General features: G+C 47.6%; 3 protein-coding genes across 8 annotated transcripts in view; 1 reads left to right on the plus strand and 2 right to left on the minus strand.

The window, feature by feature from the left end:
- SVOP (SV2 related protein) overlaps positions 1–5,157 on the minus strand; it is a 29,501-nt gene extending 24,344 nt beyond the window's left edge. For 4 of the 5 annotated variants that reach the window (XR_012765407.1, XR_012765408.1, XR_012765406.1 and 1 more), the window contains exons 1-3: positions 4,169–5,157; positions 3,337–3,454; positions 2,596–2,774 (exon numbers count right to left, since the gene is read on the minus strand). Coding sequence is in view for 2 of the 5 variants with exons in the window: in XM_075434325.1 (XP_075290440.1) it covers positions 2,596–2,774; positions 3,337–3,366 (209 nt within the window). In the remaining 3 variants the exon portion in view is untranslated. Of the gene's footprint in view, positions 1–2,595; positions 2,775–3,336; positions 3,462–4,168 lie in introns of those variants that run through there. The other variant, XM_075434326.1, reaches the window with a different exon arrangement.
- Positions 5,158–5,926: 769 nt separating this feature from the next.
- Positions 5,927–20,356, plus strand: USP30 (ubiquitin specific peptidase 30). Of its 2 annotated transcripts, none has more exons than XM_075434546.1 (13): positions 5,927–6,013; positions 6,823–6,932; positions 7,822–8,004; positions 9,277–9,380; positions 10,225–10,323; positions 11,067–11,106; positions 11,397–11,491; positions 12,222–12,281; positions 13,411–13,497; positions 14,095–14,175; positions 15,223–15,442; positions 16,117–16,225; positions 17,316–20,356. In XM_075434546.1, the coding sequence occupies exons 1-13, from the start codon at positions 5,961–5,963 to the stop codon at positions 17,578–17,580; spliced, it is 1,506 nt and encodes a 501-aa protein (XP_075290661.1). In that variant the 5' UTR covers positions 5,927–5,960; the 3' UTR covers positions 17,581–20,356. The 2 variants fall into 2 exon arrangements, with proteins under 2 accessions (XP_075290661.1, XP_075290660.1); XM_075434545.1 differs by having other exon boundaries at positions 11,064–11,106; positions 17,316–20,355.
- Positions 20,357–20,377: 21 nt separating this feature from the next.
- Positions 20,378–23,152, minus strand: ALKBH2 (alkB homolog 2, alpha-ketoglutarate dependent dioxygenase). The gene is made up of 3 exons (XM_075434547.1): positions 22,839–23,152; positions 22,112–22,310; positions 20,378–21,982 (listed from the first exon to the last, which is right to left on the minus strand). Exons 1-3 carry the CDS (start codon positions 23,044–23,046, stop codon positions 21,673–21,675), a joined length of 717 nt encoding a protein of 238 aa, XP_075290662.1. The 5' UTR covers positions 23,047–23,152; the 3' UTR covers positions 20,378–21,672.
- Between the last annotated feature and the right edge of the window lie 26 nt (positions 23,153–23,178).

The raw sequence follows: 23,178 nt of genomic DNA on the forward strand, positions 1-23,178 counted from the left end.
CCTGTAAATGGGTTTTGCTCCAGTGGTGGAGAAGGGGATGATGGAACGAACGTCTCAGTCACCCGTGGGGGTTTTCACACCGACAGGAGTCCTGGCCACGACCAGCCATTCAGTCCAGCTTACGATTTCACTGGGGCAGAAACAGAAAGTACAGGGATACCAAACTGGTTTTTTCCCTCAGCGTCCTGGCACATAGATTATTTCCCTGACCACATCCCACCTGGGGAATGCACAAATTCACTGCTGATATTCTGGCAGCAACCCGGAGCCAGAGAGAACGGTGACCATCTTGTCAGGTTCTCCCTCATCTTCAGGACAGCTGATCTGCAGGCTGCTGAGGTGCTTGGGGAAGATTTTCTCAGGTAAGCAGGGCATTCCAAGATCTGTATGGGGTGACTATTCCCTGCACTACTTCAGTAATGCTCTCGTCTGCAGCGGGAAACTGAAAGCTTTTCTCCGGCCTTGCTGTCTTGGCAGACAAACAAGAGAGTCACAAATTATGTTTGCTAAGATAACATTTGAAGATCTCAACGGTAAGAACACAGAACAAAAGCAAGGCCTCCTCGAAATGAACAAGAAAACTGCACTGACTGCAGGGTTTCTCTCACACCCTGACTTGGGGTATGCAGAGGATCCTTCAGGCAGCTATCAGAAAGACAAACAAAACAACAAAACTCAGTCTGAGTTCAGGTTCCTAGTCAGTTCCATTGAGAAACTCCATTTTACATTCCCTTTGTCCGATTCTTTTTTTAACCTCAGTGAAACTCTCTTGGTTTGCATTTTCTTTTGCTGATCCTATAGGACAAACACAAGTAATTATTACTCTCGCGTTAAAATTGCCCTGAAGATATAATCATCCTCATCTGACCTCCAAAATCCACACCCTCAGCAACCAACCGCTGAAATTTGCATGCCCGTGAGATGACTGCTTTATTACAAAGGGCAACTCATATCAAACTACCGCTCGTATCTTCTTAGCAACAGCTTTACAAGCACCTGGTTTAACTACACAGGAAGTAAACTTTTATATTTGCATTTTTTTAAACGAGGACTAACACTGTAACTTCAGCAGTCTCCAAGCCTGGCGCAAAGTTCATTGAAGCATAGGGACACCTTTTCCCCAGATTTCAGGAGGCCTAAAGTGCCATTACTCCAAGATTCTGACTGAAAATCATCCACACACCCCATGCTGGTAACTGCTCAGTGTCCCAGTAAGCCACAGGCAGAACAAACATGCCAATAAAAACCTTCCTGGCTTTCCAGTAGCTGATCACAAGCCCCCTGTATTACTGTTTCTTATTTTGTAATATTTGCTGACGTAGGCTTTCAGAACTGACCATTTTGGAGATGATGGTTTCAGACACTACAGAGAGGCAGTGGCTGATCTGAAAATTGTAAATACTTCAATGGCAATCTGCGTAGAGAGCTACCTGGCCACATTCCTCATCACAGGACATAAAAAAAAAATGTTTAGCACTTAGGAACCTACAAAACAAATTGACATAAATGAAGAAAAAAAACCACACAGTGATATTTACTGTTCCACGCTTGCAAAATTCTTCACAGCCGAGACAACTCAGAGAGCTGCATTTGGCTGCAAGATCTCACAGCACCAAACAAGTCTAATTACACCGACACTGAAAGGTGCTTTAGAAGATTTTTCTGTGGGTTTTTTTTTTTTAGAAAAAAAAAGGGAAAAATGCCCTAATGAAATTGTGTCTTATCCTTTTTACTGACACGCTGAATGCATCTGAGCTAAGCATTTGGAAATGACTGGAGTACATGTCCATTTCCCCAACTTATTAGAAATGTTATGGGACAGTTTGCTCTGTCATTGACACGAGCTCATTAATACTTAATATCAGCTTTAAGCATTCATTCCCTGCCTTGCAGAGTCAATGATTTACAAACAGGACTGGGTTTCAAAGCACCTGATCACGGAGCATTAGGAGAAATGCACTTGTTTTTAAAGGAAACATTTTCCATTCATGAGAAGGAAAGGAAAAGCTGGTGTTAAGAGGCAGCAACGCTTTTATCACCCTTCTGCACAGATCCAGCAGCCACATCCACAGCAGAGAGCTCCTCGCAAATAACAGCATTTTTCCTGGGCAACAAGGTTTGCTCCTCCAAAACGCACGGTTAGCAAACACCAGTGACACTCGCTGCAAACACACCTTGGCAAAAAATCTTCTGATCTGCAATCCATTCGCAGCGCGAAGGAGGCAGCCACGGAAGATGCCTTCCCCAGCACAACGTTATTTACAGATGCGATCCACCTTGCAAATGCAATAGTGCTGTTTCCTCTGCAAAAATCTTTCGGCACTTCCACGGTTTTATTCCACCCCTCCCTTTATTTCTACCACTGCCAAGTTCATGCAAAAAAATAAAAATTCAGTGGTTTTATATAACAGACGGATCCCTGCGTGCCCCCAGGCTGCTGAACCCAGGCAGCTATAGAAGGAAAATGGCCTGCTTCCCGGGGCCTAAGACACTTCCTAGGAATAATTTCCTTACAAATCACCAGGACCCACAGCATCCCCGCAGCCCGCCGGGAAGAAATCCCGCGCATCCCTCTCCCCTGTCGGCGCTACTCACGGCAGCTGTCTCAGCTGGAATAAATCATCCTCCATTGCCGGGCTGCGTCTGGAGGAGCTGCGCTCATCGCTCTCGCATGGCGGGGATGCTGGAGCTGCGGGCAGCCGGGCGCCGGGACAGCTCCGCCACCGGCCCGCTCCCGGCGGCACCGCAACGGCTCGGCTTGGCACAGCTTGGCTCTGCAAGGCACGGCACGGCTCAGCTCGGCGGCTCCCCCCCTTCCCGCCCCTGCTGCGGGGGTGCTGCCCACCAGGCTGGCCAGGGCCGGGACCCCCGAGTCACCGCCTGTCCCGGTCCCCTCGGGGATGGACGCCTGACGGCCGGTCCATCGGCAAGGCGCGGCCGCGGGGAGTAGCCTGGACTGGGAGCAAGCGGAGCCGAGATGATGGAGCCATCCCCCAGGAAAGCCAAGCCGAGCTGGGTCAGCCGCATCCGCTCCCGGCGGGCAGCGAAGGGTCTCCTGGGGACCCGGCCACCCACCCGCTGGGCTGCCGACCGCTGGATGTGGCGAGGGGCTTCAGAGCTGCTGGGTGTGGTGAGGGGCTGCTGAACGGCTGGATTTTGGCGAGGGGCTTCCAAAACGCTGGATTTTGGCGAGGGGCTTTGCAGAAAATCTCATTATTACACCAAATGCTTCAGGAACCCAGGGACAGTTCCCGCACGGGATGTCCTGTAGCGCTTCCAAACGTGCACTCCTCAGATGCAGAGTGAGATTAGTTTGTAAAAATCTCCATTATTTACCTGAAAAGATACACTGTCACCCCGGCACATTCATCCCTGTAGGCCTTCTTCGACTGGAAGAGACAGTTTATGTGTGCATATGCCTGCATTTACAGAAGAATCCTTTGCAGAGAAAGGCCTGCAGGAAAGAATTAAGAATAAATACATGCCAGGAACATGACTAGGAGACACCCGACGTGATTAAAATTTAAAATACATTTGACACATTGGAGAAATGCCCTGAAATCCACAAGGCGACGTCAGACGAAGACAGGTGAAAAGCGCTACAGCGAGGAAGAATAATTAAGCTGTACAAATCCAGGTCAGGGAACAAGGGATGATGCGAGGGGCTCGGGCTTAGCTCTGACAAACCAAACGCGCTTCAGGTTGTGCACGGGAGTTGCTCAGCTATCACAGAGCTGGAGTTTGTGACACTAAATACTGAACATCTTAACGGGTTTTAGTATCTGTACGAAAGGACTTGCTGCTGACCTAGCTAGGGTTTCAGCTTCCTTAAAAACAGTGGGAATGCTTGCTTAATGGAGTATTTGTGGCTAGCAATGGAATCCAGCTGCCTGCACACAGCCATCGGCTCCATCAGAGGTAACTGTGCAGCTCCGGTGGCCGCCAGCTGCGGATTTCACACAGGGCCACGTGGGTATCTCGGGCACCTCAGGATTTCTCTCACAAGGATCAAGATGCCTGTGCTTAGGCAGCTGGAGGCACCCTAAAAGTGTGATAAACACCAATTTGAATTGAATGCGTGTTCTGTAACATATGCTCAAAATGATTAAAAAAAAAAGGCTTTGTCAGAGAACAAGTTTTGAGAAGGTGTTCTGGATGCGTTCGCTACCTCCCTCTGCTCTCTGTGCTTCGTCACCTCTCTTGCCATTTTCTGCTGACCCTTCTCACACACACACAGATTTCCACAAGCACCATGACTCCTCGGCTGGGTGCCCTTTTACTCGTCTTTGAATCGGGTGCTGACGCGCTCGGGCTGAAGAACAGCGTTGTTCCATAAAGGAGCTCGGCAGCTTATGCGGAGTGAGAGGCAGCCCGGCCCATCGCAGTTAAAAAATGAAAGGCCTCAGTAGATAAAACTGGTCTACCAGCACCTTCCTGCTTTGCAAGATTTATGTTTCCTCTTCAGAAAATGTGGGTTAAAGAAACCAGAGTTCAATGCAGAAAGCCCGTGCGATGGGAGGAGCTCCTGAGCGGAACCTCCCAGAGGAGAGCACTGGTTGCTGGCCGTACTCAGAGCGGCCTCGGCAGAGCGGCCTGACGGAGCTCCAGGGCGAGATTTATCCACCAAAGACGAGTTCACAGAGACTCTGGGGTGCTTCTTCCAACAGCTTGTTGGAAAATGGCATTTTTCAAGCAGAGGTTTGGCTTGTACGTTCCCTGCATAAGCAACAACTTTCTTTTCAGAATAAAGCAGCTAAATTACTTTTTCACTGAATGAGGTCCGATCTTCCGTTAAGGGTGTGAGATTGGGTCCTCTCAGCACGCTGGTTCCTCTGTCTCGTGTATTTAACGTGCAGCAGGCAGCCGCGGGATCGGTACGTCGCACACGCACGCTGCAGCTGCCAGGGCAACGTTGATTTTTCGCATCCCCCTTCTCTCCCGTGGGCTGCTCCCCCGTTTCCCTCCGCCTCTCGCTGCCCGGTCCCTCGCCCTCCAGACCGCTCTCCTCTCACCAACAGCCTTCTGGCACGCGTGGAGCGACGGCAGGTGAACAAGGGCTGGGCCAGGGAGACGAAGGTGGTTGGAACTCATGCGGGGAGGTGTGAAGCTGCCTGCCCGGCCCACAGATGAGCCTGCCCGCTGCCATCTCGAGGTGCTCCCAAAACACACCCGCGTCAGCCATTTCACCCGGGAGCGCTCCCGGGTGCCTCCTCTCCGGGCACTGGCGTGGAACGCTTCTTCCTCTAAACAATCCCCAAAGTGCAGCAGTTAAAATCAAAACCCAGCAGCTCCAGGTGGAGAGCGGGGCCCTGAAACTCCAGGTACTGAGGGAGAGGGGTGTCAGGGCAGCTCGGAGGAGCCGCGGGGCTGGCGTGGGCGACGCGTGGTGAGGGCTTGTCTTGCTCCGTGGGGTCTGGACGGCTTCACAGCATCATTTCGGTTGGAAAAGGCCCTCGAGATCATCGCATCCAACCGCTAACCGCACACGGCCAAGCCCGCCACTCAGCCGTGTCCCCAAGCGCTACTTAGGAGCCTCCACGCCTTTCAAAGACCTGCGGGGACGGTGACTCCACCCTGGGCAGCCAGTCCCAGCGCCTCACAACCCTGCGAGGGAGAAAACCGGGCCCTAACGTCCAACCTAAGCCCCCCCCGGCGGGCTGTAAGCGGCCCACCCGCTCCCCACAGCGCTGGGCCGCCCCCCCCCCCGCCGGCGGCCCCTCAGGAGGGCCCAGGGGTGGGCGGCGCGGGGCCGGTGCCCGTTACAGCGGGCAGCCCGGCGGACGGGGGAGCCCGGAACAGACCGGGACCTGCCCGGGGCCTCCCTGGGCCCTCCCCGGGGCCTCAGCGCCCGCCCTCCGCTCGTTGCTAGGGGCGGTCCGCTCGCTAACACACCCCCCCCCCGCTCCACTTCCGGCGTGCCGCTGCCGCCGCCGTCCGCCGCGCTCCGGTTCCGGCGGGGGATGGTGCCCGGCGGCGCGGTGCGGCGCTTGCTGCGGGCCGGCGAGGCGGCCAGGTGGGCGGGGGGCGGCCCGGGGCGGGGGGGCCGCGGCGGCGGGGCCGACCCTTCCCTTCCCCGAGGCAGGGCCCTGCGGCTGGGCCGGGGCGGCCCCCGGTACCGGCGCAGCCTGGGGGCGAAGGGAGGGCGGGCGGCCCTGCGGGGAGGCCCCTGGGGGGGGCCAGGGGAGGACGGGCCGGCCGTGGCCCCGCAGGCAGCCGTACCCAGCGTGGGCACGGGGCGAGGGAGGGGATTCTGCCCCTCTGCCCCGCTCTGCCGAGCCCCCCCGGGAGCCCTGCGCCCAGCTCCGGAGCCCCCAGCACAGGGCAGAGCTGGAGCTGTGGGAGCGGGGCCAGAGGAGGCCCCAGCAATGATGCGAGGGCTGGAACCCCTCTGCTGCGAGGAGAGGCTGGGAGAGCTGGGGCTGCTCAGCCTGGGGAGGAGAAGGCTGCGGGGAGAGCCCCTTCCCGTGCTGAAAGGGGGCTTGTAAGAAAGATGGGGACAAACCCTTGATCAGGGCCTGCTGCGACAGGACGAGGGGCGATGGGTTTAAACGAAAAGAGGGGAGCTTTAGGCTGGATATAAGGAAGAAATTCTTCACCATGAGGGTGGTGAGGCCCTGGCACGGGTTGCCCAGAGAGGTGGTGGATGCCCCATCGCTGGGAACATCCCAGGCCAGGCTGGACGGGGCTCTGAGCAGCCTGACCCGGGTGAAGACGTCCCTGCTCATGGCAGAGGGTTGGACTGGGTGGCCTGGAAAGCTCCCTTCCCACCCAAACCGTTCTCTGACTCCCCGGTTGTTGGGTTTTTTTCTCCCCCTCTTTCAGGTACAAAGTGATGAAGAACTGGGGCGTTATCGGGGGGGTTGCCGCTGCTCTGGCGGCGGGGATGTACGTGCTGTGGGGTCCCATCACCGAGAGGAGGAGGCGCAGGAGAGGTAAGGGAGGGCCGAGGAGCTGACAGCCAGCCTCGGGCGCGGAAAGCTCTGGGAAACAGCCCCCAGGTTCATGCTTCTGTGCCTGGCGGTTTCACCCGAGCGCTCTCCTAAATGTTAGAAACACACCCACTTCTGGTTTGTATTATTGGCTTCTGTAAATCATTTTCTCTTGCGAAAGGTAGAATTTTGGTCACTGTCCTCTTTAGAAATGTAACAAATTAAAAAAACGTGTATTGAGCAAAGGCCTTTTGTTACTTACGTGATGTATTAATTGTATCGATGGGCACTGTTCTAAAACTGTGACTCATCAGACGTATTTGTGTGTCTTGTGCTCAGTTCGTTCCTGAACTGCTGCAGATAACGCACTTTATTTTATGTTGCATTTTGGAATGCAACAGAAATGTGTTCGTGCTGAACGTTAGGACGAGAGAAGTGCAAGTCTCTTGCTGGGCAGAGCTGTACAGAAACACTCTTGGGAATCCTCGGCAGCCCCGGAGCTTCGCCAGACCAAGCTGAAGCGCACAGCGGGGCCGCAGTGACCCTGCCCAGTGAGGGGCTCCTACACTGCGTGTCGGAACCAAGAATTTCATAGTTCGTACAGTAACTTGCAGATAATCCTGAACCTTAGTGTTATTGATAGAAACCTTTTCCTACCAGGAAAAAGAGAAAATAAAAAGATTTTACAGTGGTGTAAGTCGCAGAGACCACCTCGTATATAAACACTTCACTGTACACACCAGGGTCTTCTAGTTTCCATTGGGTGCGAGCACCAAATAATCTGAGAAAATTTAATTTAATGTAATTTTAATACCTAACACAACACTTGCTACTGAAAATAGTAAGGTTTTCCTAGACTTTATGGAGTAAACTCTTACACTTCTGTTTGTAGGGCTTGTACCTGGCCTGCTTAACTTGGGAAACACTTGTTTCATGAACTCCTTGCTGCAAGGCTTATCTTCCTGCCCGTCTTTCATCAAGTGGCTGGAGGAATTTACAGCACAATACAAGACAGAGCAGAAGCAGCCCACTGAGCGTCACTACTTGTCAGTCACTTTGCTGCATCTCCTAAGAGGTACTTTAACATTTTCACGTTGCGATAAACAAAGAAGAAAAGATTTAGCGTAAATGTTGTTGTTTCAGGCCTCCTTTCCTACAGAAAGGAAGATCATGGGGTCTTGTATTCTCTTTTTAATTTCCCTCTGCTAACTTCGAACTCATGGGCCAAGTTTAACCAAATTTCACCGAGGGGCAGAGATCCAAAAGGTGTTAAGATGCTGTACTGAGCCTGAACAACGCCGGGCCCAGCTGCATGTGTCCCCAGAGCTGGCTGTTTCTTGGCCAGCAGCTGAAAGGTCTCGGGTTTTGTTTGACTCGCCTGGCAATCGAGCAGCAGCGGGCAGCGAACCCAGCACCGTGCACACTGCTGTGCAGAAGCCATTTGCCAGCAGGTCGAACAAATCGAGGCAGAGAGCAACAGGGGTGCTGAAAATGTGGTTATGGAACCCAGTGCCACAGGCTTTAATGCATTTGCTCTTCGCAGAATATTAACGGTTAAAACAATGTGAATATGGACTCAGTATAATTGAAGAAATAGGAAAAATATTATCACAGTTACATGGACACTCAGAACTCTGTATAAAAGAAAAATAATGCATTATGAAATAGTTAAGCATTTTTCCCAAGCTTACTATTTTACCCAAAATACGGATTCTTAAATGAGATGTGTTGTATAATGTTGGATAGAAATGTTACAGCCTCTAAGCCCAGTTTGGTAACCCCTTTCAGACTCGCCCCTGTACTAAATCTGTGTATCAGTTACAGCCTATTTAAGGACTCGGAGTGTTTAAGGAATCTGTTGGGTCTCCCCGCCTGTCCTCACAGGGCTTTGTTTTCACGGAAACCCCTTGGGAGTTTCCATGTCTCAGATACTGTTCATACTAAAAGCGTGCCAGTTAAGCACGTACCTTTAACTGATGTAAGGATGATGGGGCATTAATACTGGTAGTTGACATGTCACAGAACACCCAATTTTTACCCAATCCATGAGTAAAAATTTGTCTTTCCAGACAGTGTTTATATTTATTCTCTGTGTGTCAGCTACTTGAGAAACATTTAAATTTGCGTATGTGTTAGATGAGGAGAACGTATGCAGTCAGTTAGCCTGAGCCAGATGAGAATGGCAATTAATACATACTACTTGGATTGTCACTGACTAGCTGTCTTAATCAAGAATGACCACTGTAATCGATTACATGATGCTTAAGTAACAGAAAGTCTAAACCAGAGTTGTGTTCTAACTGTTCTTTGTGGCTCCCTCTAACACTTTGACGTGCGATGTCTTTAGCTTTATCCTGTCAAGAGGTAACAGAAGAGGATGTCCTGGATGCAAGCTGCCTGCTAGAAGTGTTAAGAATGTACAGGTGGCAGATCTCATCATTTGAAGAGCAGGTGATTACAGAATTCAAGTCAGACTGCCTGATGCACGCCTCAGTGCTTAGGTGTGGAGTAACAGGACGTTGAAGCTATGGTACCAACAGCCCCGAGTGTCAAACCTGAATCTTTGCTGTAGCAAAAGCTCTGCTTTAAAAAGTGAGGGAAAACAACCCTGCAGGTGACGAATGGTGTTTTCAGTTTGCTTAGATACTCATCACGGAAACGCTGGCTGCTTCAAGCCTCCCTTCAGATTTGGTACAGCGGAGTCAGTAATATTAAAATAGACCAGATGCAGCCCCGACTTCGCTACAGATAATGGGTCTGTGCTCGCTGCCACGCTGCTTCCAGGGGTGGACTCTACTCCAGTAACCTTTCCAAAGTTAGTGACATGTCACGTACCAGATTTCTAATTCTTGTTTGCAGTATTTTCAGCCCCTGAGTAAATGCAGCTGGCTGATGGACTCGACCAATTACCTCACTCATAAAACATGGTTCTATCTTTTATATTTCAGAGCCAAAGCAAACAGCAGACACTTCAGTTGTGCTGTTACTGAAATCAAGGAAAGCAGGCATTTGTGCCTTTTGTTTTTTCCTCCAAGTATTTTAGTGTCTTTTGAGTTTATATGGCCCAGAATATTTTTAATAATGTGTGCTGTTATGAAGTTCAGCTTTACAGAAAAAGCTTTTTGGCAAAACTGCCGCAGATGCACCAGTGATTACTGTTAATACAACGTGGGCAGTAATTCTGCCTTTAATTTCCTACTGCATTGATGTAGTCATGTGTGTATCAGTACTCCTGGTGTACGTTTTGATGTCTTTTGTTTTCGCTTCCTGTAAGTCTTATGCCTCTATTTAACAGGATGCTCATGAACTATTTCATGTCCTTACCTCTTCGTTAGAAGATGAACGGGATCGTCAGCCACGTGTGACACATTTGTTCGATGTGCATTCGCTGGAGGTGACTTCTTTACCAGTGTTATTTCATTATCAGAAGTCTCCGTAGTCTGCCTGGATTCCTAAGTGTGTCAAGTATAAAGTGTCTGTTTAAAAACTGAAGATATTTTCCTTATGTTTACAAAGCTGTTCTTCAGTGTTCTGATAGAAATGAATCAATAGGTCAGGCAATCTAAAGAATAAAAAATGTTTCCCGTAAGCGAATGTGTCCGAATTTACAGTGATCCCACTTTCATCAGGGCTTTTGCATTCCTAAATCCATTGCATATAGGGATTGAAATCCTAGCACGGAACAGCAGTCCATGTGAGCAGTTATTCTTATCTATAGAGCTGACACATGAAAGAGCGTTGAAAACTGCAAAATGGACGCTTACGGAATTGTCTGTTTGGAGGTGGAATTTATCTTATTCTCCAGTTTAGTGGTAAACTTAATGCAGATGCAAAATTTCTACCTCTTTTTGTCTAAAATATATACAAAAGGTTTATAAAATCTGTTAAGCTTTTATTTCAGTACTCTGAGGCAGAGAATTCTGAAGATTACTCATTTTATTAGAAGTGTTTACTTTGTCAGTTATAAATTTATTGCGTACTAGGTTTTTTGGCCTTCCTCAAATATAAAGAGACACTAAAACCCCCACAGTTGATCTAATGTCAGAAAAATATATCAGGGATGAAACAGGAACGTATTTCATACTTAATGCTTTCTGAAGTGGGGTTAATGAAATCTTTTATCTTCCTCTGTAGCAGCCAGAAATAACCCAAAAGCAAATAAGCTGCAGAACAAGAGGTATGCTTTTCTCCATTCTGAAATATGAATATTCAGTCGTAGTGTAGTCACTTTGCTTATTAAGGAGGTAATATTAAGTGATCTTTGTATTGGACTGAAACAGATCTCTTCAGCTGTAAGAAACCCATTAATTATTTGTCAGTGGGCTAGAACATGTTTTAGAGCAGTTATTTTTGTTACTGTGGGCCAAAAATGTGGAATTATAGTGATGAACACTAAACACAGTGTATAAAACTAAAAAACCCACAGTGTATTGAAACTAAAAGGACAACTTTGACTTTGTGTTTCAGGGTCTCTCCCCCCTGTGTCAAATCACTGGAAATCTCAGCATCCTTTTCACGGAAGGCTGACCAGCAACATGGTTTGCAAGCACTGTGAACACCAGGTATAACAATGTGTGTCTGGTACTATGTGTACGTGAAAAAGGATGCCCGACACTCAGAGCGCGTTCTGAAACCATCATCCCTTATTTCTGACATAGCTGGTTGAAGCTCCAAAGGTTTGCAGGGCTGGCAGCTTAGACTGTTACTTTTTCAGGTACTTATTACAGCATTGATGATGAACAAGAACGTATCACTAAATATACGGAAAAAAATTAAGTCTGATCCACTTTGTGGGGATAATAGCTGTCTTATCCGGCAGAATAATAGCTGTCTTCTTATATTAGTATTCAGTACCACAGCTATCTTATACTGAAAATCCACTCACATGGGTAGCCTTCCAGGTCTAGCTGTTCATTCAGCACGCAGTGTTGAGATTGCACATGCAAAGCCAAATCAAGTTGCAGCCCAGTTATCTAGAGTAAGGAGCTGAAGATAACCTGGATGAAGAAAAAATACAGAAAGTAAACCTCATTTGTAGATCAAACTGTAAGAGTACGTTTAGTATTTTTACTTTTCAAAACCTTGCAAGCAAATTTGAAGTGAGCAGGGGCAGCTTCAGCAGAAAGAGGCTACGTCACCTTGCGTACCGAGCGTTCCCTGGCACGGTGCTTGGGAGAGCGGGTGGGTTTCACCCTGCCCCACCAGATAACTGTGGACAGTGTGAGGTTGGTTCATTTTCTTTGGACTGTCATAAATTTTAGCTGACTGGATACGTGAAATATTTTCCTGCAGAGTCCTGTGAGGTACGACACCTTTGACAGTCTCTCACTGAGTATTCCAGCAGCTGTGTGGGTACGTATCCCTCACCGACGCGCGGTCCAGCCAGTCTGCCTACTGCCGTGTCATCACAGCTTTATCTTCACTAGGACCTTTTTAAGATGCTGCAGCCTAAGTGTAAATGAGTAGCTACAGTTTATTTTCTTGCCTTTTTATAAATGATCCTGTTGTGCTAATACAGTACCTTCGCAGTAGTGCGTTGGTGCAAATTACCAGTTAGTACAACAAGCATGACTTTGTTGACACCAGCAGAGTTTTCTGTTTCTCCCGGTGGAGTATTTGGTCCTTGCTGCGTAATTTGAACAGACCGGATCCTGTCCCGAGGGCTGGGTGTTTCTGGCAGTCGCTGAAGGTGGCTGTTGGGTGCTCTGTCGCTGTGGGGATAGTGCAAATTACCCAACAGAGGCTTTTGGATCAAGTCATTTCAACTGGAAATTGTTTCTTTTTGGCTCTCTCAAAAACTTTGGATGACAAAACGTTGTCGATTTTGGGGGCGAAATGTGCAGGACATGTTTGAACTATAACTGTTTGTTACTTAACGTCTGCTAGCAATGTGTATTTCCAGACTAGTAGCAACTACCTGCACTTATGGAAACTCTGACTCGTACCTACAGAATACACTCCTGGGCAGCTAGGATTGGGATTTGGATGCATCTTCTGCTATCCGTGTTTTATTTTATACCAGCATTGAAGATTATGCCCTTAGTCCTTGGCAGTGTGTAGTACAGCCTACGAGGAAGGATAAGGAGGAGTGCCTAAATTCAATTAAATGCTGTATTTCTCCTATGTAGAGGGTCAGAGTACATAAAGTGACCCGCGAAAGGCTGGAACTTTAGAGAAAAACAGTAACAGGGCCAGGAATCTGTAGTTTAAAACCCCACTAAAGGAGTCACACAGGGAGTCGTAGCCATTGTTTTTATCTACAGGCTGCAATGTTTCCCACGTTTAGTCCAGGCTAAGGAAGAATCCCCATAGTTAGTTACATTATCAGCGTTCTACGCTCAGAGCCGTTCAGTCCGTTTTCTCAAGAAATAAGCCTGCAATTCTGTAGTTTCTGAGGAATAAATTATGAAAAATCCTTTCACAAAATTAAATGGTATGCACCCTAAAATTACTGCAAGTAATTTTGTTTTTTTGTACTAAGGGTCGTCCTATGACATTGGACCACTGCCTCCATCATTTCATCTCCTCTGAATCAGTAAAGGATGTTGTGTGTGACAACTGCACTAAAGTATGTCTTTTTTGGTAGTATAACCTTCTAGCTCAGTTTTAAGCCCACTGACAGAATTATGGCTTCAGTTTTCTACTCCTTCGTGACATCAGGAAAGCCTCTGGCCTGTTTGGGATTTCTTATATTTAAAATGGAGTTCCTATCTCACAGGACATTTTGATGCTTTATTTATTACTAATTATACAAATATTTTATTCTATAATTATGAGGTATTATTGGGCTAATATTTGGGATCATTTTTTTATTCTGATATTTTAAACAGTATTTTGCAGTTGCCCGTAGTTTGGTGATAGCACAGCGCCAAAGTGGCTTGTCTGAAAACCCACAGAAACGGCGTATGACTGCCCATAAACCGTGAGACTGGGCTTGTTCTGTAAACACTCGTTTCTGCTTGATTTTGTTTAGAGTTCTGATCCATTATGATAGGCCAAGAATTCTTACGAAAGCTCCTAGAAAGCTGTAGGTGTAATTAATGTTCAGAGCGTAGTTCTAGATAGACAATTACTGTTGTCTGCAACGTGCAGGCCTGTGCTATATTATGTGCAATCTGATACAGCAGGTAATCAAATGGCTTTATTTTTTTCCCTTTGATTTCAGATTCAGGCAGAAGGGACTCTGAATGGACAGAGCATAGAAAACCAGAGAACAACCTTTGTTAAGCAATTAAAGTTAGGAAAGGTGAGGCAAGCTAACCCTCCAAATCTATTTTCAGATCCTGTTACACAATAATTTCTTCCTCTGATCTCTTTGCTTGATGTCCACTTCTTGGTGTTGGACTACTTTAATATTCTATTTAAAAAAGTAAGCTCATTTGTCAAATATTTGTAGGCACTGAGGCCTCAATTCAGTAAAACATCAAACTCTATAGCCTAAAGAATGTGAGTATTGTAGAGTTATTCCGCAAAACACTTAAACGTGAGTTTCACTCTGTGGCAGTTCATATGTCTTGCATTAATTCTTGACTTCCTTGGTAAGTGAAGTGATTCATATATACAGGGTTCGTAGGATCTTTAGCAATTGCACGTTTCAAAGAAATTCAAAAGTTTTAAATACAGCTGGTTTAAACAAGTGAATGTGGTGCTAAAGGTCAGGGGTAGTTTATGTTAGAAGCTTTTATTATTTTTTGCTCTGTAATCATATAATGCAGAGGACAATAGGGCACTGGTCTGTAATTACGAGCCTCAGGTGCCATTAGTAATAATGTGTACTTACAGCTGGAGGTTAACCCTGGCGTGACTTTAAATGTCAGACATTTGTAACTACTTGACCTCTTTTCCCCTGGCGCTCTTGCTGTGCAAAGCCATTACTGATTGAGCATTGGCAAACGTCTTCCCACAACTCGCTCCAACAACTTCCAGTCCTCCTTTCTACCTCACAGATCAACAAGCTAGATGAGATTGACAGGTGGGCTTCTTAGGAACACGCATTTGTATTGGTTTTTCTTCCACTTGGAGAAAACGATTAACATTAGCTACCTATCCTCCTGCCTAGTGAGTGCGCAGTAGTGGCATTAGTGGAAATCTCAAGGGAGTTGTGAGTTAGCGTCATGTCCTAGGGATGCTATTGCCCGTAGGCTTACACGCAGATACAGTAGCACGTGTTCAGTGACGTGTTTCCTTATCCACTAGACTTACCAGTTCCGTTAGCATGCTTTTAACTTGAACAGCTGTTTCTCTTCATTTAAAATGTATTTTGACTCTCTTTTTCGGTGGAATATTGCTGAAGCTCCCTCAGTGTTTGTGCATCCATCTGCAAAGACTGAGCTGGTCAAACCAAGGCACTCCTCTGAAACGGCACGAACACGTACAGTTCAATGAGTTCCTGATCATGGACATCTACAAATACCGCATTCCTGTTCATAAATCAAGCCAGAATGAGCCGAATCAGAAAAGCTTTGAAGAGACAATGCCTGGATCAAAGGATGGGGTAGCAGTAAAACCGCCAGGTACTTATTTTGAAAATAAAATCTATTGGGTATTTCTATGTTTCAGTGACAAAACCTTCTAATCTGCAGAATGAACGTAAAAGCAGTATCTTTATTTGGATCTGTGCAAAGAAGACAGGTAGAAATCCCTTTCCCAGCAGGCGTAAGGACACCCTGTTCCAAGTTTACAGTTCAGTTTTGGATAATGTAATTTGATCCTACTAAATACTAAAAAATCCCCAAACTTACAAACAAACAGAAAAAAATCCCAGATAGCACAGAACTCACATGTTTTATGTCCAAAGGATGAAGGAATGTTGAACTCGGGAACTCCTAGGGATTATCTTGTTAGTGATCTCTTCTAAGGTTTCAGGACAAGCATAATGGTGACATAAAAAAATTTAGAAAGCCTAGCAGTAGTAGGTCTCTCATTTAGGCAGCTCAATATTCTGTTTAGTTGGGATTTTGTAAACATGGTCATTTTCACATTTGTGTCATGTAAAAACAGTTACCACTGTCTTTGGATTTTATACTCCTCTGCCTCTCTTAAGGGACTGTGACATGTCATGAGTTAAAATAAGTACAGTACCTCCATATTCTGTGTTGAAAGGTACTGCAGGAACAGCAGCGCTGTTATTAGCAATACTAGCAGTAGCATTTAAGTTAAATGACTGAAAATCTGCTTTCTCTTGCAGATGCAGAACAGCCATCTGGTGCTAAACCAGTCTTCATGAATGGTGCCTGCTCCTCTTCGTTTTTAATGTCCTCGGGAGCTTTCCCTCTTGCTGCATTCCCTGAATGCAGGTAAGCTAGAGATTTGTATCCTGTCTTGTAATTCCTGTCCCTTCAGATTATGGTTTCCTTTATTCCATCTACTATGAGGCTGCATAGTCACAGAATTTAACATCCATCCTAGCTCCTGTGCGGAATTTTTTTGCTTTTCTCTTGGCCGATTTTTAGTGATTGTCTCCATTTCTCTCCTAGAAAAGGGAGTGGAGCATATTACAAGCAAAACTCAAAATCTGCTTTCTGTGGTTCATGGTGCAGTAAATGATCCTTGTGAATAGCCACAATCTTATTCCTGCTGTTCCCCTCTACCCCTTCCTGTAATTTTTTCCTCTTACTCTGATTTTAAAACTATTGCAAGAAATTCTTAGATCTCTTGCAGATTATTTTCAAACATGACATTTAACAAGCTTGATTTAAGTTGCAGCTGCCATGATTCTACTTAGTCAGCCTTGATGCTTCTCCTCATAATCTGTTTTCTCAGCTTTTGAGAACATGCCCTTATTTGCATGCTGGTGACCAATCCACAGTTCATTCTATACCAGTTCTTCCCTCTGCCATCGCGTGTTTTCCCCCTGGGGAACGCAGTTCCCACATCTACTGTGTGAAATGAGAAGCCTGGAAACATGTTGTGCCAAATGTTTGCTATGAAGATAGTTGTAGAGCAAGTCGTTGAAAGCGTGTCCATTGTTACCTGTGGGTTACCTGCTGCAATTTTACCTCTGTCAGTTAAAAGCATGTTCTTCTAGAATAGCTTTTCTGTCCAATAACAGTGTTTTAAGAACTAAATACTGGCACACTGGTAGGGTTTGATGGAAAACGCTGTTGCAAAATTCAGTCAGTTATGCTGTACAAAATGTAGTAGCCCTCTGTAGCAGAAATTTTTCAAATAAATGGTTTGATTTGCTCGCTAACACTGCTAATAAGGCAGTGTTGCAGCAAAGACTTGGTGTACAGAAAAGTAACTGCAAGGCAGTGTGTCTCTTACAGAGCCATCCACTTGCTCTAAAAGGAAATTGCAGCTGAAGACAAAGCGAGTGGGGCTGCTTCTGGTATGTGTGTGATCCAGGAGGGCTGCTGACCCTTTCCTTTCTCCTTTGTCCTTCAGTTCCCCCGTGTACCTCTACCGTCTGATGGCAGTGGTGGTTCACCATGGAGACATGCATTCTGGACACTTTGTGACTTACCGGCGCTCTCCGCCTTCTCCGAAGAACCCCCTCGCTGTCAGCAGCCAGTGGCTGTGGATTTCAGATGACACTGTTCGCAAAGCTAGCTTGCAGGAAGTCCTTTCTTCGAGCGCTTACTTGCTTTTTTATGAGCGTGTTCACTCGAAGGCACAGCACCAAAGCTTGGAGTTGAGGGCTGAAGAGTGATTAAGAGAGCAGAAGGACAAAAACGGACGAAATTCCTCTAACGAGATCTACGTTGCACCTCTTGTCTGTTATGCAAATAACCCACCACAGGCCCTTTAACTTCCCCCTCCCTCTATGGCAATGGCTGGCTCCTGCTGGGAGTTGTGTTTTGTACCGAAATTGCACTACCCAAAGTTGGTCTGCTAGCGTCGTGCAGCCCAAAGTATGTCTGCATTAGAGAAGCATTTATTCTGTCAGGTAGCAATTTTGTCAACACCACCGCCCTGAAAACAGACGTTTCAGACTTCCCAAGGCTGTATCCCATGTTCTGACACGTGTGTAAATTTTCAGAGGGAGATGCTTAATCCTACACATTTCACTGCAGACGTTTCTGAACAGGGAGCCCTAGAAGCGGTTGATGGGAAGCTACTGTTATCAAAGGCAACGATTTGAGAAACAAAGTGCCTTCAGCTTATTCGAATCGCTGCATTACCATTGTCTGAGTCGCTGCGTGTCCGTTGCATTCTGATAAATGTCTCAAGACGATGGGATGAACTGCTACGGAATCAGATTTCTCCGATACCCCAGCTAAGCAGTCAAGCAAGGCGTCACTACATAACATGCACGATCCAAAGAAGGACTTCCCCGTTCACGTCATTTTCCTAATATTTTTGTTCTTTACACATTGTAGAGGTACTGGTGATTCAAACTGCATTTTCCTCTTTCCAGGAGAAAATATAGGGTTTTTACCTATTAAGGTCTGAGATTCTGATTTATTGCTCTGTATCTTTGGGATATAGCTGAAATCAAGAGACAGAAGCGTTTGCTAGCAATCAGCATTGTGATTTCCTTCGTCACTATGAAACTGTGGAATACGTTTGCTTGTAGTATCAACTACAACTTTTAATGCTGTGATTTTGAGGCTACTGTAATTGATGTTCTAGACTTTCCCTTCCTGTTTTAATGCTGAAAACTGCCATTTCTCACCAACCACGCAGACACGCGCTGCCTGGCTTGCAGCTGAGCTGCAGAGCTTGCACCAGTCGTGATTGTGAGCCGGGATGTACAGCAACCCAGGCGTCCTCGCAAAGTTAGAGCATACACACGAGTGAATCGGGACTGGTGGGCACTCACTTGTCTCGTGAAGTAGCACAGCAGCCTGGAAGGACGGGTGTCACTGCATTAGATACTCAAATCACTGTAGAAATAGAGGGAAGGTGTACTTTGCTGCTCTAGATGGTTTGACATGTTAAAAAAAAAAATCCCAAACAAAGGGAGGGTGAAGCAGCAAAAATTATCCTTTGGACTGCTTTTAAATTACCAGGAATAAAGTATGGAGGCTGGTTTTAGCTCTCTTCTATCCTTGTAAGTTTGGAGGGAAATAAAGACTAATTTGTCAGACAAGCTTTTTCAGTGTAAAACAGCAATTTAAGTTTTCAAATGGTAACAATTGTGTTAATAGATTTTTAGGGCAACTTTGTACCTCATAAATTCATATTGCTGCCCAAAGCTCACAGGCTTTCAGAGATCCTTAATGGGAGGCTCCAAACCAGCCCAAACAGGAGTGGTAACAGATGTGTATGAAAAACTATTTACACAACTCATCATTCCAGAGGAGGGATCATAATTGCTGCTCCAAGTAATGCTACTAGTACGTAAAATAGTCTACAAATCCACCGACGTACTAGTTCCTGAGAAGTCTCCCTGTCTATGCTAGACTATCAGTAACGTGGGTTTAACCTTTCTCTTTTAAGTTATGGACAAACAAGAAAACTAAAAAGAAAACCTAGAAGGATGCAAAATGCCCTGGCCATTGAGCTCAAACCTAATGGACTTGCAGAAGGTCAGAGCAAGCCCTGCGTTCTGGGCAGCACGGGTGTGCAGTAGGAACTCTCTAAAGCAGCGCCGCGTGTCAGCGAAGGAAAAACATCACGCAAAGCACTGAACTCCAGCAGGTCTACCATCTGTAGCTCACAACTTCAAAACATCTCCACTGCCAGTGGTGTATATTCTGCAATACCTAAGCTCAACAGAGTCAGTTTTTAACTCTGAATTTTTGACAAGTTCATCTGAACAGGTCACTTTGTTTAGAAAGCAGTAATGCTGGAGGTGGGTCAGAACATACGCACACAATGGACTAAGTTTTAACCTCCTCAGCTTGTAACAGGGACATAAAGGCACCTGTTACTGCAAGCCTGCGTGTTCGGTGTATTTTTCTTTTCCTTTTGCATAGAGCTGCATCCCGGCAGGGCCCAGTTTGATGCGAATGCAAGCGCAGCCGCTGTACGACACTGACAAACTACTCAGTGTCACCCAGCTGCAGATTTACTCTGAAAGTTTCCTCAAGGCTATGAAGGTGAGTGTTGCTTAGTCAGCAGTTGTTCTGGCTTTCACTGTGAGGAAGGAGTAGACGGTCTTGGCTTAGCCATCACTGTGAGGAAGGAAGCAAGTATCAGCACCTTGGTCCCGGTCCCGAGCTGTGCCAGATCCTCCCAGCCCCCTGGGAGCACCAAGGCCCGTGCAGATGTTTGCCACCAGCCCTCACCTTCTGAAGGCACTGGGCTCCGTGCAGGCACATGAGGCTCATCAAACGCTGTCACCTGTTGGTCACAAGCTTCCATGGTGGAGAAGGTTTTAACAAAATGGGAAAGGTTAAAAAACATCAGGTAAGACCTCTGAGATGACATCTCTGTGTTTGGATCATTCTTGTCTTATTTTGTGCATTATGTAAAAATGTATGATACTATAGTCAAACCACTGCACCGCTGTTTGAAGTTGCGTTTTCACGTCAGGGTATTTTTGTAACTGTACAGTAGCAATAAAAGTACAAACTTATTAGAAAAAGTAGCTGTTCACATGTGGTAACGTCTTGAAAGAAAGACCAAGCCGTAACCCGAACCGCATTTGGTAGAGGCAATAGAAGAGGCCCCTCACGTTCTCTGGATAAGCACCATGCAGGCAGGAGCTCTTCAGGCTACGTGTGGCATTTTCTGGTAGTGGCAGAGGGTGAGAAGGACCAACTCCAAATTGTCTAAGCAGATGTTCATGCCGTAGCCCTAATGGGCCTGCCGCTGAAGGACAGAGCCCGTCGCTAACTTGGATTCCTGTAGCCTGGTTACACAGGGATCGGTTCGTGTTCTCGCTCAGCACTCACCGCTGCTTGCTTCTGCAGACCTGTCAGTGACTTTGGATGGTCTGTCCTCATTTCAGCAGGATTCACTGCGAGCGTGGAAGGCGATGGCTTTCAGGTGGTCAGAACGGAATCCATCCCTAGGGATAATTACTTAGAAAAACAGACACTCTCAGAAATTACAGCCTTTCACGCTGCGTTGCCCATCTGAACGGCCCAACCCAGTCCTTCCCCAGAAGGTCCTCGTATGCTCCCTGCTTTCTGAACAAAGGACCTGCAGGAGAGGCGGCCCTCTCCCTGCGCAGCAGCACCTCATGCTTCCTCCTCCTGCCCCAGCACGCTGCTGACCGAAAGAACCCGGGCTCCCAGGCCAGCGAGGAGGCAGAGCAGCAGAGGATACAGGCAGAGAGAAGTCCCAGCGACTGTGAGACCCGCAGCTGGCCATGCTACACTCACTACGTTCCCACGTTCCCACTCCTCTTTTTCATGTCAGTCTCATTTGTATTTTATTTTCAAAAAACAAGCAAACTACAGCTCATTGACAGAGCATGCAAGAAAGCGTCACCTGTTGAACAGTATCAGCTTTAAATGATTACATCTTGTACTTTACAGTATTTGTAAACTATTTCACTGCTATCTGAAGGATATAGAGTATTTTGATCTTTTTGGAAAACTGGCTAGATTAAGATCAGTTGAGAACAAACTTCCTCCTGAGCAAAACAAGGGTATTACTCCTCAAAAATACGTCTCAGCAGGACTACAGCAACGTTTCACGGAGAGAGAGTATTCCTGGCATTTACGATCAGTAGTCGCAGTCTTTATAGCAAGTTACCAAGTACATTGTCTCCTTTGCTGGATTGATTTGCTCATCCAGTACCTTGGATCATCAACGACAGTATCTGAACGAGAAACTGGTAGTTATGCTGGGGAAGAAAGCTTCTATTTTCTGAGTCAAAAGATCTGGTGCTTGATTGCTGAATATTTCACTTCTTGGCTACGGTCACCATTTTCCGAAATGTGAGATTGATTCTCGGGGCAAGGACTCTCTTGCGGGTGGGCACGCTGTGGTACCAGTAGACGTTGGTGGGGTACTTCATCATCAGCAGGCTCCCGTGGGCCAGCTGCAGTCTGATGGGCTTGATGTGGCGCGTGGCGTTTTTCCCTCTCGAGTCACAGTGCCTGAAAACAAAGTCCCGGCAAGCTCCGAAGGTCACGGACGCAATAGGACTGCGTGGAACCAGTTCCCTCTCATCATCTCGATGTTCGCCTATGTGGTCCCCACCATCTTTGTATCTGTACACAGAATAGATTAATTAGTTCTACCGAGTTCAATTAAATGAATGTCGACGATCTGTCAACGGTGTTGCACAAGCAGTTCTCCATTTGAACAAGGTGCTTGATGCAACTTGAAATGAGGCATACCTGTTAATAACAACAAAATTAAAAGTGTGTCCTGTCTCCACAGTGACGCGGTCTCTGATACGGTTCAGAACTGGGATCCACGGCTTAGGAGAGAAGGTAACGCCCGAGTAAGTGTACGTCAACTCCGGGTCTCCGTAGGTTACCTGCTTCCTTGGGATGTCATGCCATTTGCCAAACACCTGCAATTTCGTCATTTCACCTGTTTAAACAAGAGATGAGAAGGATCAAAATCAACTGTGTGCTACCTCTGCAGTTCACAGCTTCAACATTCTCCTTGATTTGGAGCTTCTGCGAGTCTCCAGCGGGACAACAGATCGGCGTAATGATGACAACCCAAAAGCTGTCACCCCTGGCCAGGAGCTTCCGTCCCAACAAAGCACCTGACTCTCGAGCCTGACGCTGCCTTACTACCCCCCTCCGATGGGGTGAACGGGACGGGCACCCCCCGTCACACTCTGTGGTTGAATTAATGCGACCGGGGATATCCCCTATGTCCAGCCAACTCCTGCCACCCTTCCAGGCCCGCCCCTGTTCCTTGGAAACATCACAACGTGACTGGGACCGCTCGGCACCTGCACCGGGCAGGACCAGGCCTCACCGGGCTGGGCTATGGGAACGCCGGGCGCCTGCAGCAGCCTCCCCGCCCCCGGCAGCTCTGCCCAGGCCACGGGGGTCGGCCCGGGGCCCGCCGGGCAGGGGAGAGCTCGCCGGGGCGGGGGCCCGGTACCTTCGAAGTACTGCACCTCCTCCTCCAGCTGCCGGAAGAGCTCGTCAGCCTCGGCCCTGCCGAAGAGCAGCCGGTAGTCGCAGCTCAGGCCCTCGGCGCGGATCTCCTGCCACGGGGCCCGCTCCGGGTCCGCCGCCTCGGCCCGCGGCCTCTTCCCGCCGCCCCCCGCCTCCTCCTCGGCGGGGCGTTTCACCACGTATCGGTCCATCGGTACCGATGGCGAGGGGGAAGTCGTCCCGGCAGCCGCACCGGGCGCTACCGGCACCGCCTCCGTGAGGGAGTGCGAGCCCCTCTGCGGCTGCGGAGGGGGCGGGCGCGCGTGCGCCTGGGCGGGCCGCGC

Source organism: Opisthocomus hoazin, chromosome 13, assembly GCF_030867145.1.
Source record: "Opisthocomus hoazin isolate bOpiHoa1 chromosome 13, bOpiHoa1.hap1, whole genome shotgun sequence".
NCBI lineage: Eukaryota > Metazoa > Chordata > Aves > Opisthocomiformes > Opisthocomidae > Opisthocomus > Opisthocomus hoazin.